The sequence below is a fragment of the Hyaena hyaena genome, unplaced genomic scaffold (assembly GCF_003009895.1).
Source record: "Hyaena hyaena isolate Hyena2069 unplaced genomic scaffold, ASM300989v1 scaffold_280, whole genome shotgun sequence".
Classification (NCBI taxonomy): Eukaryota; Metazoa; Chordata; class Mammalia; order Carnivora; family Hyaenidae; genus Hyaena; species Hyaena hyaena.
Genome location: NW_024080912.1, coordinates 657826 through 670341, shown reverse-complemented (window position 1 = coordinate 670341; position 12516 = coordinate 657826). Strand labels below are relative to the sequence as shown.

Sequence of the window (12516 nt, the reverse complement as noted above, 5' to 3'; positions counted from 1 at the left end):
CTCTCCCCGCCAACACCCCACCCCCGGTCCTGCCCAGCCAGCCCCAGCCCAGGCTCCCACCCAGGACCCTGGTCTTGCCTCTGCTGGGAGGCAGGAAGGACAGGCCTTTTCCAGTGCTCCCAGCAGGGCCACGGGGGCTCCAGTCCCTGGTAAGAATGCGTCCCCCCTACCCTCTGCCCCAGGCTCAGAAGTCCATCCCACACCTCCCTGCAGATGGGCAAACAGGCTGGGGTGGGAGGGCCCCACCTCCAGCCAGCCAGTGGCAAAGCAGTGAGGGTTACCCAGTCTCCAGTCTCCCAGCCCGCTGGACCGGCGCAGGGCTGGGGAGAGGCTGGGGGCGGAGGGGGCTCACCTTGACGTCACTCGCCACCCCCATGCTGCCCATGCTGTTCCGGCGGCTGCTGGGCAAGGGCGTAGGTGCAGGGCTGGGGGCACCGCTCGGGACCCGGCTTGGGGTTCGGGAGCGAGACTGGCCATCCCAGTACTCCGAGGATGCCGTAGAGTTGCCTGGCCGGTCCAGGAGGTCATCAAGGCTGTGGCTGCCCCGGAGCGGGTAGGATCTGAGTCCAGAGGATGGAGGGACGGGAAAGGAGGGGGGGGTCAGGCGTCAGGCCCCTGCTGCGTCCCCCCACCCCTGATCTTGCTGGGCCCCTCAGCATCCTACAGCTTCTTCCCTTGCATGGCAGGGGGGAGAGGGTTGGGGGAGGGGAGGCTACAGCACTTGGAGGCAGTCCCCCGAGGTGGCAGAGGCATGGATGCAATGACTTTGGCATGTAGAGAAGTGGGGTTCCCCTTCCTCCAGGGGCCAAAGGAGGCTGGGAGCACGTAGGACTGTGACTCACAGATGTCCCCCCTGGGGGGCGGGACCGCCCCCTGAAGTCCCACCCCGGCCCCACCTCTGACCACCCGGGTACCTGGAAGGTAGCTCATTCATAGGGTTCATCAGGTTCATGGAGGTCACTGGGTTCAAGGGGTTCATGGGGTTCACGGGCACCTCCTCCAAAGGCTTCACATAGGCCTCGGGGAACCAGCCGCTCCTGCGGGGTGGAGGCAGGGGGTCCCATAGGCAGAAGGCCCAACAACAGGGGTCAAAACCACACTTCCGGGAGCAGACAGATACTGGGCGGTGCTGTGCGCCAGGCCTTGCTCGAAGGGCTTTGCCCCCGAGTTACTCATTTAATCCCTCAAGGAGACCTTCTCCACCTTCAAGTCCAACTGGCCAGCTTCATGTCCCACCAGGGGCTAGGTCACCTCGGGAGGAGCTGGAAGTCCAGGGAGGAAAGAAATGTGTCCAAGGACATGTGGTGACCGGCTTCGTTCTCTACTCACGGGGCACCCACCACGTGAGGGCTCGCAGAGAGCCTGATGCACTTCCCGCTCCCCAGAGTCCCCCAGCCCGGCTGACGGCCTGCAAACGGATGATCACAGGGTGACTGTGAAGGGCACAGGGTGGGGGCCGAGGATCACAGGCAACTGTACGAGCCAGGGGAAGGGGCACTGGAGCCTACGGTGCCTGACTATCATCCAGGGCCCTTTCCTCCTCAGCCCTGCCGCTTCCCTCTACCCTAGGACTCTGGTTCCGGTGACCCCAGGCACCCTGGCCTTAGAGAGTCTTTGCCTGGCCGGAGGCTCATTATCGCGTCTCCAGAGCAGCCAGGGCTCAGGGAGAGGCACACCATGTGATGTCCCTTAGCTTTTTCAGACCCCACGGAAACCACCAGATTCTTGCAAAGCACTTGGGAAAGTGTTCTCCCCAAAGCCACCTTAGACCTCCAAACCTAATCAACAGCGTTCTCGCCTAAAGGTAACTGGAAGCTATTTCAACTCAGAAAAAAAAAACCACTGCCAAACGTTTTACTTCTGCTTTCACCATCAAGTGCCCACTGATAAAAGTTGCCATCTTCTCCCCTGCCCCGTGAGGCACAGGGAGAACAACAAAGTCCCAGGAACGTGGGTTGAGAGCACCAGTCAAGGCGGTTTTCCACTCAGGTCCCCAGGAAGTCTGCTATACGCCTGTTGTGGGGACTTGTGTGGGTCCACAAAGTAGGTGTTTCCAACCCTGGTGTTTGTGGCCATCTCTCTACCTGCCAGCCCATCCTTCTGGTCTTGATCCAATAGTCCCCTGTCCTCCACCCCTCCATCCACACATCATCCCCCCCTGCATCACACATCCAGGATCCACGTGGGCAGCCACACACGGACCACCCGTCCCTAATCCGTCCATGAGCTCCTGCCCACCTGCCTGCCTCTCTACCAGCCCATTCATATACCTTTCATATACACCCCAGTCTGTGTATGCACCCCACATCCGTGCATCCTCCCTGCCCACAGGATCACCCTCTCATTCACTCTCCACCCACCCACCCTCCACTGACCACACCCACCATCCACTGACCAAACCTCCATCTAGTCTCCACCCACCCACCATCCACTGACCACACCCCATCCACTCTCCACCCACCATCCACTGACAACACCCCCATCCACTCTCCACCCACCCATCCACTGACCACACCCACCACCCACTGACCACACCTCTATCTAGTCTCCACCCACCTACCATCCACTGACCACTTCCCCATCCACTCTCCATCCACCCATCCACTGACCACACCCACCATCCACTGACCACACCTCCATCCAGTCCCCACCCACCCACCATCCACTGGCCACACCTCCATCCAGTCCCCACCCACCCACCATCCACTGACCACACCCCCATCCACTCTCCACCCACTCATCCACTGACCACATCCACCATCCACTGACCACACCTCCATCCAGTCCCCACCCACCCACCATCCACTGACCACACTCCCATCCATCCTCCACCCACCCACCATCCACTGACCACACCCCATCCACTCTCCACCCACCCACCATCCACTGATCACCACCCTCCACTCTCCCACCCACCATCCACTGACGCACAACCCCCCTCTACCTGCCCACTGTTGTCCGATCCACACCACCTGCCTTATCCACCCTCCACCTCCCCACTGTCCACTGGCCCCATCCACCTTCCCTCTGCCCACTATCCACTGACTGACAGCCCCATCCATCCTCTGCCTGCCCAACAGCCACTGACCCACACTCCCACCCCTACAAGCACTTTCCCGTGCACCTGCTGACTCCGCCCTGTAAGCCTCCGTTCATTCACTCAGGCCTCTATTCATTCCTTCTCCCCCTAGCATGAGTGCGAGCGGGCACCACGCAGTCTCCTGTCCATAAAGCCCGGTGCGGGTCACTGCCTGGCTCCAGCAAGCTCTCGCCTTTCCTCGCACACTCCCTTTTTGGCTGCGGACACCTGCTCTCCTCCAGGCTTGCAGCGACCACAGAGTACCACCTCCCGCTTCCCTTCATGGTGTCAGAACCAACCTCGATGTGAATTCTTTGAGGACTTTCACTGCACATGACTGCACAACTTGGCCTGTCGCCTACAACGTCCCAGCTTGGCCTCTGGACCTGGCCCCGGGGGAGCCCGCCACCATGCCCACAGCCTGCATCAGCGCTCTGGGAACTGTCTCCGGGTAAAGAGGGGCGCCCTGCGGGGCGCACAGTTAAGTGCTCAAGCAGTGGGTTTTCTGCAGTGTTTGGCAGCGCAAGAGGGGACCTTCTCGTTCCCCTCAAGGGCCACCACCCTGTATTCAGCGGGGAGGTTCTTCCCCCTTGACCGGATGAGGAAACCGAGGGCTGTACGGGAGGAGGGGAGAACGGTCTACGGACCTGGAGTGGAGGAGGTGGGGGGCGGGGAAGTGGCGGGCGGGCCGGAGCCCAGGCCTGCGGGGCCTCCTTCCAACCCCTCCCCTGCGCCCCAGGCCCCCCCCCGCTCACGTGGATGAGCCCTCCAGCTTGCCGTAGAGCCAGCCGTTCTGGGCCTCTGGCACCAGCACTTCCACCACGTCTCCGGCCGAGAAGCGCAGCAGCGTGTGGTTGGCGCCCTCGGAGTGGGAGACGAGGGCGCGGACCCTCCGGGCGCCCCCGCCGCCGCCCCCGCCGCCCGGGCGCTCGCCGAAGGAGTTGGAGCGCGAGCGCTGGGTGCTGCCGGCGTAGAGCGAGGCTGCGGGGCCGGGGAGAGAGCGCGGCGGCACGTGGGTGGCCGGCTCGGCGCCGCCGCCGCCCTCGAGGCGCCTGCTGCCGGGCCGCCTCAGTGCCTCTTCTTCCCTCCCCACCAACCCACCCGTCCCCTGGGTCCCCGGCCCTCTCTCTGCGCTCCGGGGGCCGCGGCCACTCACAGGCGGACGGCGTCCGGGGCAGCGCCCGGCGGTCTGGCTCCAGCTGGGACGCGGACCGCGCCTCGGCGGGCTCGGGGCCGGAGCCGTAGGAGCCGGAGCCTTGCCGGCTGCGCGGGGAGCTGAACTCTGCCAGTGGCCTCTGGGGCTGCGAGGGGAGACGGGCAGGGGAGGGTGGGGCGGGGAGGGGGGAGGGGGGCGGCCGTGGCACCCTAGTCCAGCCCCCACCCCCAGTCCCAGACGTCGGCGTAGGGGTTCTGGGGGCGGCCCAGCCACCACGGGGGCGCCGAGGCCGCGCCGGGGCGGAAAGGCGGGCCCAGAGGCGCTGCGTAGACGGGGAGCCTGGGGGGCAGGCGGCTCCATGGGGACGGCCTCGGGCCCCAGGGCGCCATGGAGGGTGCGGGGACCAGCGGGGGCGCGAACAGCGGCAGGGGCGCCCAGGGCCTCACCATGTCCAGGCGGGTGGGCGTCATGCGACCCGAGGGGTAGGGCGGCCCCAGCGCGGGGCCCAGCAGCCCGGGGGAGTGGGCGCGCGACGGGCTGCGGCTGGCCTCCGACTGCTCCTTCCACAGCAGCACGCGGTTCTGGAGCATGCCCCGGGCCTGGGCGCGTGGGGACACAGGGGTCAGGCAGATCTGAGCTGGGGACTCCAAAGCGACACCCTAGACCTTGGGAACTCGGGCCCTGCAAGCTGAGGATGACGGCATGATCAAGCTGGAGGGAGCCAGAGATCGCCGTGGACCCCCAATGCACCCCCTCTTTTGTCCCCCACGGTCTTTCCCGAGAAGCTCCTGCCTCTGCACCCAGGCTCTGTGCTTTGGCCGGGCTCTCCCACTGCCCGATACAGCAGGAGGGGTAGAACCCTGGCCTGACCGTCCCGCTTTGCTTCGTCTTCCAGGCCACATGGATGGACGCAGGCATGGCACTCCCCCAAAACCTGTGACCAGAGAACCCAGTCCCAGTACTTATCCAGGAACAATCTGGAAATAGCTATTCTTTTACTTCACGGGGGCTCGGGAAACAGAGTGAAACCAACACAGGAAACTACAACTAGGGGGAAATGGCAAATTTCTGATGACCTGTGCGCGCCTACATCCAGCTATACCGGAAGCCCTTGAACTTCCCAGTACCTAAAGGGATAAATACCTCTCCTGAGTAAGCCAGTTTGAGTAGTTTCCTAAAAGAGGCCCTTCAAGTCCAGTTTTTCCAGTCTAGTCCTTCTAGCCTACAGAAGCAGTCGTAGTGTCCCTGGTACATAAGGCATCTAACTGAATACTTTCAAGGACAGGAAACTAGGCAGCTGAGCACACGATTCATAACAACTTGGGGGGAGAGGGCTTTAAATGTTAGACCACCTGGGTACATTAATCATTTAAAATTTTTTTTCTGAAAAAAAAAAAAAAATTTTTTTTCTGTGTTGACATCCCGGGGCTTTGTTAATCCGGCAGATTCTCCCTCCCAGGGCTCTGATAATTCCTAGAGATAGTAAGCACTTGCCTGTAAGCTAGTGTGCAAAACGGCCAGTCCAAACCCCACATCCCTAACCACCTCCCTTACCTAACACACACCAAGCTAATATTTCCCCCTGCCCCAAATCACCCCTAGACGCAACCCCTCTAGCCCCGAGCCCAATGAAATCATTCAAACCATCCCAATCCGAAATTTGCTAAAACTTACCCACTCGGCCTCGCCCATTCCCTCCCTTGGAAACTGTATTAAAGGTTCGAGCCCACGCTTTCCCCTTGTTCCTTCTGCCTCTTGCCCAGCTCCTGATGCTTCCCCTTGTGGCCCCGTGTGACTCGCCATGACCCCTCCTCTTGGGAACTGTGATGTGTACTGAAACGTCTTTCCATGGCCTTGATCTCTCTGCGCTGTCACTTCTATAAATTAAATCCCAGGTATGATCAAAACACTGTGCTCTCTTCGGCTATAAAGGTCTCTCTCCTTCTTCTAGGCAAACATCCCCCTGTCCCCAGACCACGCTCAAGACGGTCACCTTAGGAATGACAAAAGCTTCCCTTTGTTGGGCATTTACTCTGTGCCAGGCCAGGGTTCAAGCTTTACCCGTACTGTCATATCTGATTCTCACAATAGCCCTGGGAAGTAGATGCCCTTGTTGGCACCATTTTGTAGAAGAAGATGCTAAGGGTCAGAGCCGTTCATGACTGGCTCTAGGTCTCACATCCAGTGAGCCTGGAGTGGGGAGGGCGGCTGTACTAGTCCATCCTGAGGAAGCTTCCTGGAATGGCACCTGTCCACGATTCCTCCCTTCAGTCTGGCCTCGCTGCTGAAAACCTCAGAGGGCTCTCGGGCAGCAAAACAGCAGGAATTCCATCATGGAAGCGAGTGGTCACTAGGTCACTGGGTGGACACGCCCTCTGTGGCCTTGCATACCCAATTCGCAAAACAGCCCACAGACCAAAACTCCGTTCTGTTTCAGAAGTAGCATGCAAAGGAAGGACGTTGGGTTCTGCAGACCGTCTTTTAGAACAGGTTCTTGTCCAGCTGGAGAACACTCCCTGGAAAGCAACTGCCATGGTGCTAGGGCATTCTGGGAGTAAAGGTCGCAGCACTGAGTCCCAGCCCGGACAGCACAGAAGTTTAAGGGCTTTCCTCAACCCTGCCTCCAGGCAGTGTAGCCAGTGGTTGGGAAGAAACCCCACACGGGCTTTCAAAACCATAAAGAGACCGTGGGAGAATTTTTAAAACATGTATGGAGTGGAAGAGCCATTCTAAGTATGATACAGACCCCCGTGTACTAGAAAATACCAATGCATTTGATTAAGTAAAAGTGATTTTTTAAACATGGCAAAACCCACAATAAGCGAAGTCAACTGATAAATGACACACTGGGAAAATATGCGCATCTCATCTCCAAGAGAGCTCTAATTTCAGTAACATATAAAGAGCTCCTAGAAACTAACAAGCAAAATGGAGGAAAAGATGCTGATTATCCCAGGGAATATCCAGGGCATCCAATGGCTCTGGAACATGAAAAGATATCAATCTGACTTAGAAGACAAGGATGAAACAAAGCCATGCGGAGAGACCATTTTTACCTCGCTCATGGGCAAGGAGGGAAAAGTTTGCTCTCACGCTGCTGTCAAGGAAGAGGGACTCTCCTATTTTGCCAGCAGAAGCATGAACTGACACAATGAATGCCCGTATCCTTGGGCTTGCCAATTCCGTTCCATTCCATTCCATTCCATTCCTAGGAGCTAATCCTGGAGGCACACTCGCGCAACTGCAATAAAGCCCAGAGAAGCTGAGGGTGAGGGAGGTTATTGGCCAGACGCAGACTCAGCCGGGCTGGTTATGGGAGAATAAGCTGAGAATAACCGCTTGCCAAACTCGAGCCCTCATCGTTTCTTTCAACATTATTCCAAATCTTGTGCATTCTATTTATAGATATAGTGACAAGTGAACATGTGCGTTTGACTGTCTTAGGGAGTTAGATCTCGTGTGTCCTAAAGTCCGGCTGGGTCATACAACACGATACCTGTCCCCCCCAACCCCCATATCTAGGGGACGTCTGGCTCATTCAACCCCCGGCGCCTTCCTGAGGGGTGATCACTCAGCAGGAGGCAGCCAGGGGAGGGGTCAGCCCTCTTCTTAATGTTGGAGGTTGACTGTTCAGGACAGAGGAAGAAAGGAGTTTCCTTCCAAAGAGCGCACATAGATGGCCAATAAGCACAGCGAGAGATATTCAACATCACTAGCCATCAGGGAAATGCAAATCAAAATATAATGCGACACCACTTCACATCCACTAGAATGGCTATCATCAGAGCGATGGACAATAATAAGTGATGGAAAGGATGTGGAGGAATTGGCGATCTCATATACTGTTGGTGGGACGGTAACACGGTGCAGCCATTTTGGGAAAACAGTCTGGAAGCTCCCAGAACAGTTCAACGTAGAGTTACCCTATGCTTAGCAAATCCATCCCCTATTGCCAGGAGGAACGAGAACTCGCCCACACAAAAACGTTCACATATATCCACGGTGGCATTATTTATCAGAGCCATAAAGTCGAAACAACCCAGATATCCATCAACTGATGAACGGATAAGTAAAATGTGGTCTATCTAGACCATGAAATGTTATTTGGTGATAAAACAGGATGATGTACTGGGACTCAGTAGGCTGAGTGTCTGACTCTTGATTTTGGCTCAGGTCATGAGCTTATGGTTTGTGAGTTCGAGCCCCATGTTGGGCTCCATGCTGACAGCGTGAAGCCTGCTTGGGATTCTCTCATTCCCTCTCTCTTTCTCTGCCCTTCCCTTTCGCGTTTTTTCTCTCTCTCTTTCTTTCTCTCTTTCTCTCACAAAATACATAAATAAACTTCAAATCTATAGAAATAGAATGTAGATCTGTGGTTGTCTGGAGCGGCAGGCGGGGGGGGGGTGTGGTAGGATGGGGAGGGGCTGGGGAATGGCCATTAAGGGGTAATGCACATGTTCTGAACTTGATCGTGGCAATGGATACACAACCCTGTGAATATACAAGATGCCACTGAACTGTACACTCTAGATGGATGGATTGCAGGCCATGTGGATTCGATCTCAATAAAACCGTTTAAAAGAAGATTAAACAGTTCCTTCATGGAGTATCAGTCCATGGGAGAGAGGAGGGTCAGGGAGAGAATGCTGAGCCCTGAGCTGGGAGCTGGCTGCGGTGACAGTGTCTCCCCCTCTGCTCAGCACCAGGGGGTCCCTGGGCTCAGAGACTTGGGAAGGGGCTTGGCTGAGGATTAGGCAGGAGTCTGCTATCTCCCAGAAGGGGAGCTTTCGTTTTCATCTTTGGAGGGGAGAGAGCAGGGGCGGGAGAACCTAATTCACTGGGCTCCTTCGTATGAGGCTCCATCAGGACATCAACCTTGTGAGGTGGAGATTTTATCCCTCTTTTGCCAGAGAAGAAATGGGACTCAGAGAAGTGAAATCACTTGCTGGGTTTGCAGCCAGAACACAGAGGCTGGGAATCTGAACAAGAATACAAAGAAAGAGAAATAGAAACTAAATAAGGATGCAAAGAAACAGAAAGCACTGGACAGAGTGATGAAGCTGGAGGGGGTGTGGGGCGGGGGGTGCGGGAGGAGGAGCCCTGTATGTGGCATCAGGAAAGAGAAGCTGGGCAGGTCAGGGACACACTCCGTCTCAGATATAAAATAGAGTCAGAGTCTGACATGACAGCGGAGCTTTAAAAATATTTATGAAATACGTGAATGAGGGGCACCTGGGTGGCTCAGTCGGTTAAGCGTCTGACTTCGGCTCAGGTCATGATCTCGCAGTTGGTGAGTTCGAGCCCTGTATCAGGCTCGAACTGGTGGTGCGGAGCCTTCTTGGGATGCTCTCTCACTCCCTCTCTCTCTTTCTGCCCTTCCCCACTTAAAAAAATAAATAAATACGTGAATGAAAGAACAAATGGTATTGGAAAATGCAGAGACAAGGCCATCAGTGTGAAGGCATGGCAGAAATGTTATGTCCAGGTGTCCTTGGGGCGTCCTTCAATACATCCCACCAGGCCGCCTCTGGAGGGGCCAAAGCTAGGCCAGACCAGGCAGGTAGGCAAGGCCACATGCCAGGTGGGTAGTAGCTGTGAGGGTTCAGCCCCGGTTGGACCTACAGAAGACAGTAGGGCAGAATTTTGACCAGTGCTGAGCTGGCAGGGGCCTGAAGACCCATAATGGAGATGTTGGGCAAGAGCGGTCCAGGCAATACTGCTCACAGAGGTACCTGGGGAGGGCAGTGGTGAGTATCCCTCCTGAGTGTGGCCTGGGAGTTGCTACTGGCTTTCCTGAATCCCAGGGCTCCAGAGCCTCGGGCTGCTGCCAGCCCATAGGCTAACTCCTTAGAATTTAGAGACAGGTGTCCCCTCTAGATGGACAGTCTGGCAGGCACACATTTGGTGAGAGGATGGCCTCGTTATGCAAAGAAAAAAGTGCTCCTTCCTCCAGGAAAACACAGTCTGTGTGAGTGTGTTGAGCTTTGAGGGTAGAGCATAGCTCTGGCTCTCAACCAGGTACCCTTGTGCAGTGCACAACCTGCATGACCTTTCCTGGCAGCCCTGTCTGCAGTGGTTCCCCACATGAGTAGGCTACATCAATCTCTATTCCTGAGGCCGGGTGAGAGCTGATGCTTGCTGCAGGAAGACCTAAGTCAGAATGAGGAGGCAAAGGAAAGAAACAAGGGACCTAAGAGGACCCAGTGGTCAGGGAGGAGGACCCGGCAGACCATCCAGGCAGCAGAAAGAAGGAGTGACAAGCCTAATAAGATCTTGATCGGAGCCTGTGCTACATAACACAGACCTTCTTACCTAGACAAAGAATGCTTACAAGATGTAAAATTGAACAGATGAACTGGGGCGCCCGGGGGAGCTCAGTCAGTTAAGGGTCTGACTCACGGTTGTGAGATCCAGCCCCACGTCAGGCTCAGCTCAGAGCATGGAGCCTGCTTGGAATTTTCTTTCTCTCCTCCTCTCTCTGCCCCTCTCCCGCTCATTCTCTCCCACCCCCCAATAAATAAATAAACTTAAAAAAAAAAAAATTGAACAGAAGCACTAAAAGAGAAAATAGTCCTATTGAGAACATAGTTGCCTAACGAGTCAAGGGGGAGAAATATCTCAAAACACAGAACAAGCAGAAATGACATAGACATGGGGAGGGAGGAGGTTGTAGATGCAGAGTTCCGGAAGGAGGAAAAGGAATGATGGCAGAGAGATAACAGTTAAAGAAACAGACGAGCACATCGCTCCCCTGACTCGAATACAGACCTGAGCCTGCAGAGGGAAGGGCACTGATGGGCGCTCATCTGTGGGTAACCAGACAATTCCCCAGTCCCAAGGGCACCAAGAAAATCTCCAAGAGACCAGAGAAAGAGCCAGTTACGTACGAGGGCAAGGAGACAGACCAGCACCTGACTTCGCATCCACAACACAGGGCACTAGGAAACGGAAGACCATCGTCTCGGACCACAAGAGAAAAAGCCCGTGGCCCTGGAGTCCTTCGACCAGCTAATGTGCCACTCAGCAGTTTGGGCAAAAGTGAGACATTTGCAGATAGGCAAGGATTCAGGTGGTGCATCTGCAGAAAATACCCAGGGAATCAGGACCAAAACCTCAAGACGGTGGGAATGGAAAGGAGTGAAAACAGAAGTGAGTAGTGTATCTGATCATATGTGTGGTAAAACGCGAGTGTGTGGTGACCACGCACTGGGCAGTGGTAATATATGTAACCTGGGTAAAGTTTCTTTTTTTAATTTTAATTTTTTTAATGTTTATTTATTTATTTATTTTTGAAGGAGTGAGAGAGATAGAGCGTGAGCGATGGAGGGGCATACAGAGAGGGAGACACAGAATCGGAAGCAGGATCCAAGCTCCGAGCTATCAGCACAGAGCCCGACGTGGGGCTCGAACCCACGAGCTGTGAGATCATGACCTGAGCCGAAGTTGGACGCTTAACCGACTGAGCCACCCAGGCGCCCCTCTAAGTAAAGTTTCTTGAAACAGAAGGATCATGATGCAAAGAGATGACTAGTGAGAGCCTGGAACTAAAAGGTTGGAAGTTTTTTGGCAAAGCCAAGAGCCGGAGGTAGGGGCTGATGGGGGAAGGAGTAAGGCCCCATTTTAGAGTGCCAGGGAGGGCAGGAAAATTCTTCCCGAGGCCTTATCTTAAGGGCTGGGGAGGGTGTGCAATAGACAGAGTAGTGTTGGGGGGTGTGAGTATATTGTGGAAATGATAATAGATGAATATATATTATCATGAGGGTCACATGGTGAGGTCATCATGAGTAGAGGTGAAAAGAATAGTAAGACTTACAATTTAATAAAGGGGAAAGGGAATGTATACTAACACAACCAAAGAGGCACGAACAAGCCAAGAGGAAACAAAAAAGCAAGAAATGCATTGAACTCAAGTTATAGAGAAAGAACAAAACAGGTATATCAGTTGTTGGGTTAAACGGGAATCAAGTGAATTCTTCAATTAGAAGACATAGACTGTCAGACTGGTCAAAAATCAAAACTGAGCTATATGTTGGTAACAGAAAGCACACTTAAAACAAAGAGATAACAGGAGAGAAAGGAGGGTAATTTAATCTCAAAGTGAAATGAAAAGCATCAGACTGGATTATGAGGGATCTTAAGTACATAAGTGGTAATATTTACAGAGAAGATAAGACAGTCATAAACCCAACAGCACTAACCAACATGGCAGCGAAATATGGAAAGCAAAATCGATTAGAAATCCAATGAAAGGGGAGCCTGGGAGGCTCTGTTGGTTGAGCAT

At 55.1% G+C, this 12516-nt stretch overlaps 1 protein-coding gene across 1 annotated transcript in view; it reads right to left on the bottom strand.

Moving 5' to 3' along the window:
- BAIAP2L2 (BAR/IMD domain containing adaptor protein 2 like 2) overlaps positions 1–12516 on the bottom strand; it is a 31084-nt gene that overhangs the window by 930 nt on the left and 17638 nt on the right. The window contains exons 8-12 of the mRNA XM_039246175.1: positions 4682–4834; positions 4236–4380; positions 3835–4060; positions 915–1037; positions 353–560 (exon numbers count right to left, since the gene is read on the bottom strand). Of these exons, the coding sequence (XP_039102106.1) occupies positions 353–560; positions 915–1037; positions 3835–4060; positions 4236–4380; positions 4682–4834 (855 nt within the window). The remainder of the gene's footprint in view (positions 1–352; positions 561–914; positions 1038–3834; positions 4061–4235; positions 4381–4681; positions 4835–12516) is intronic.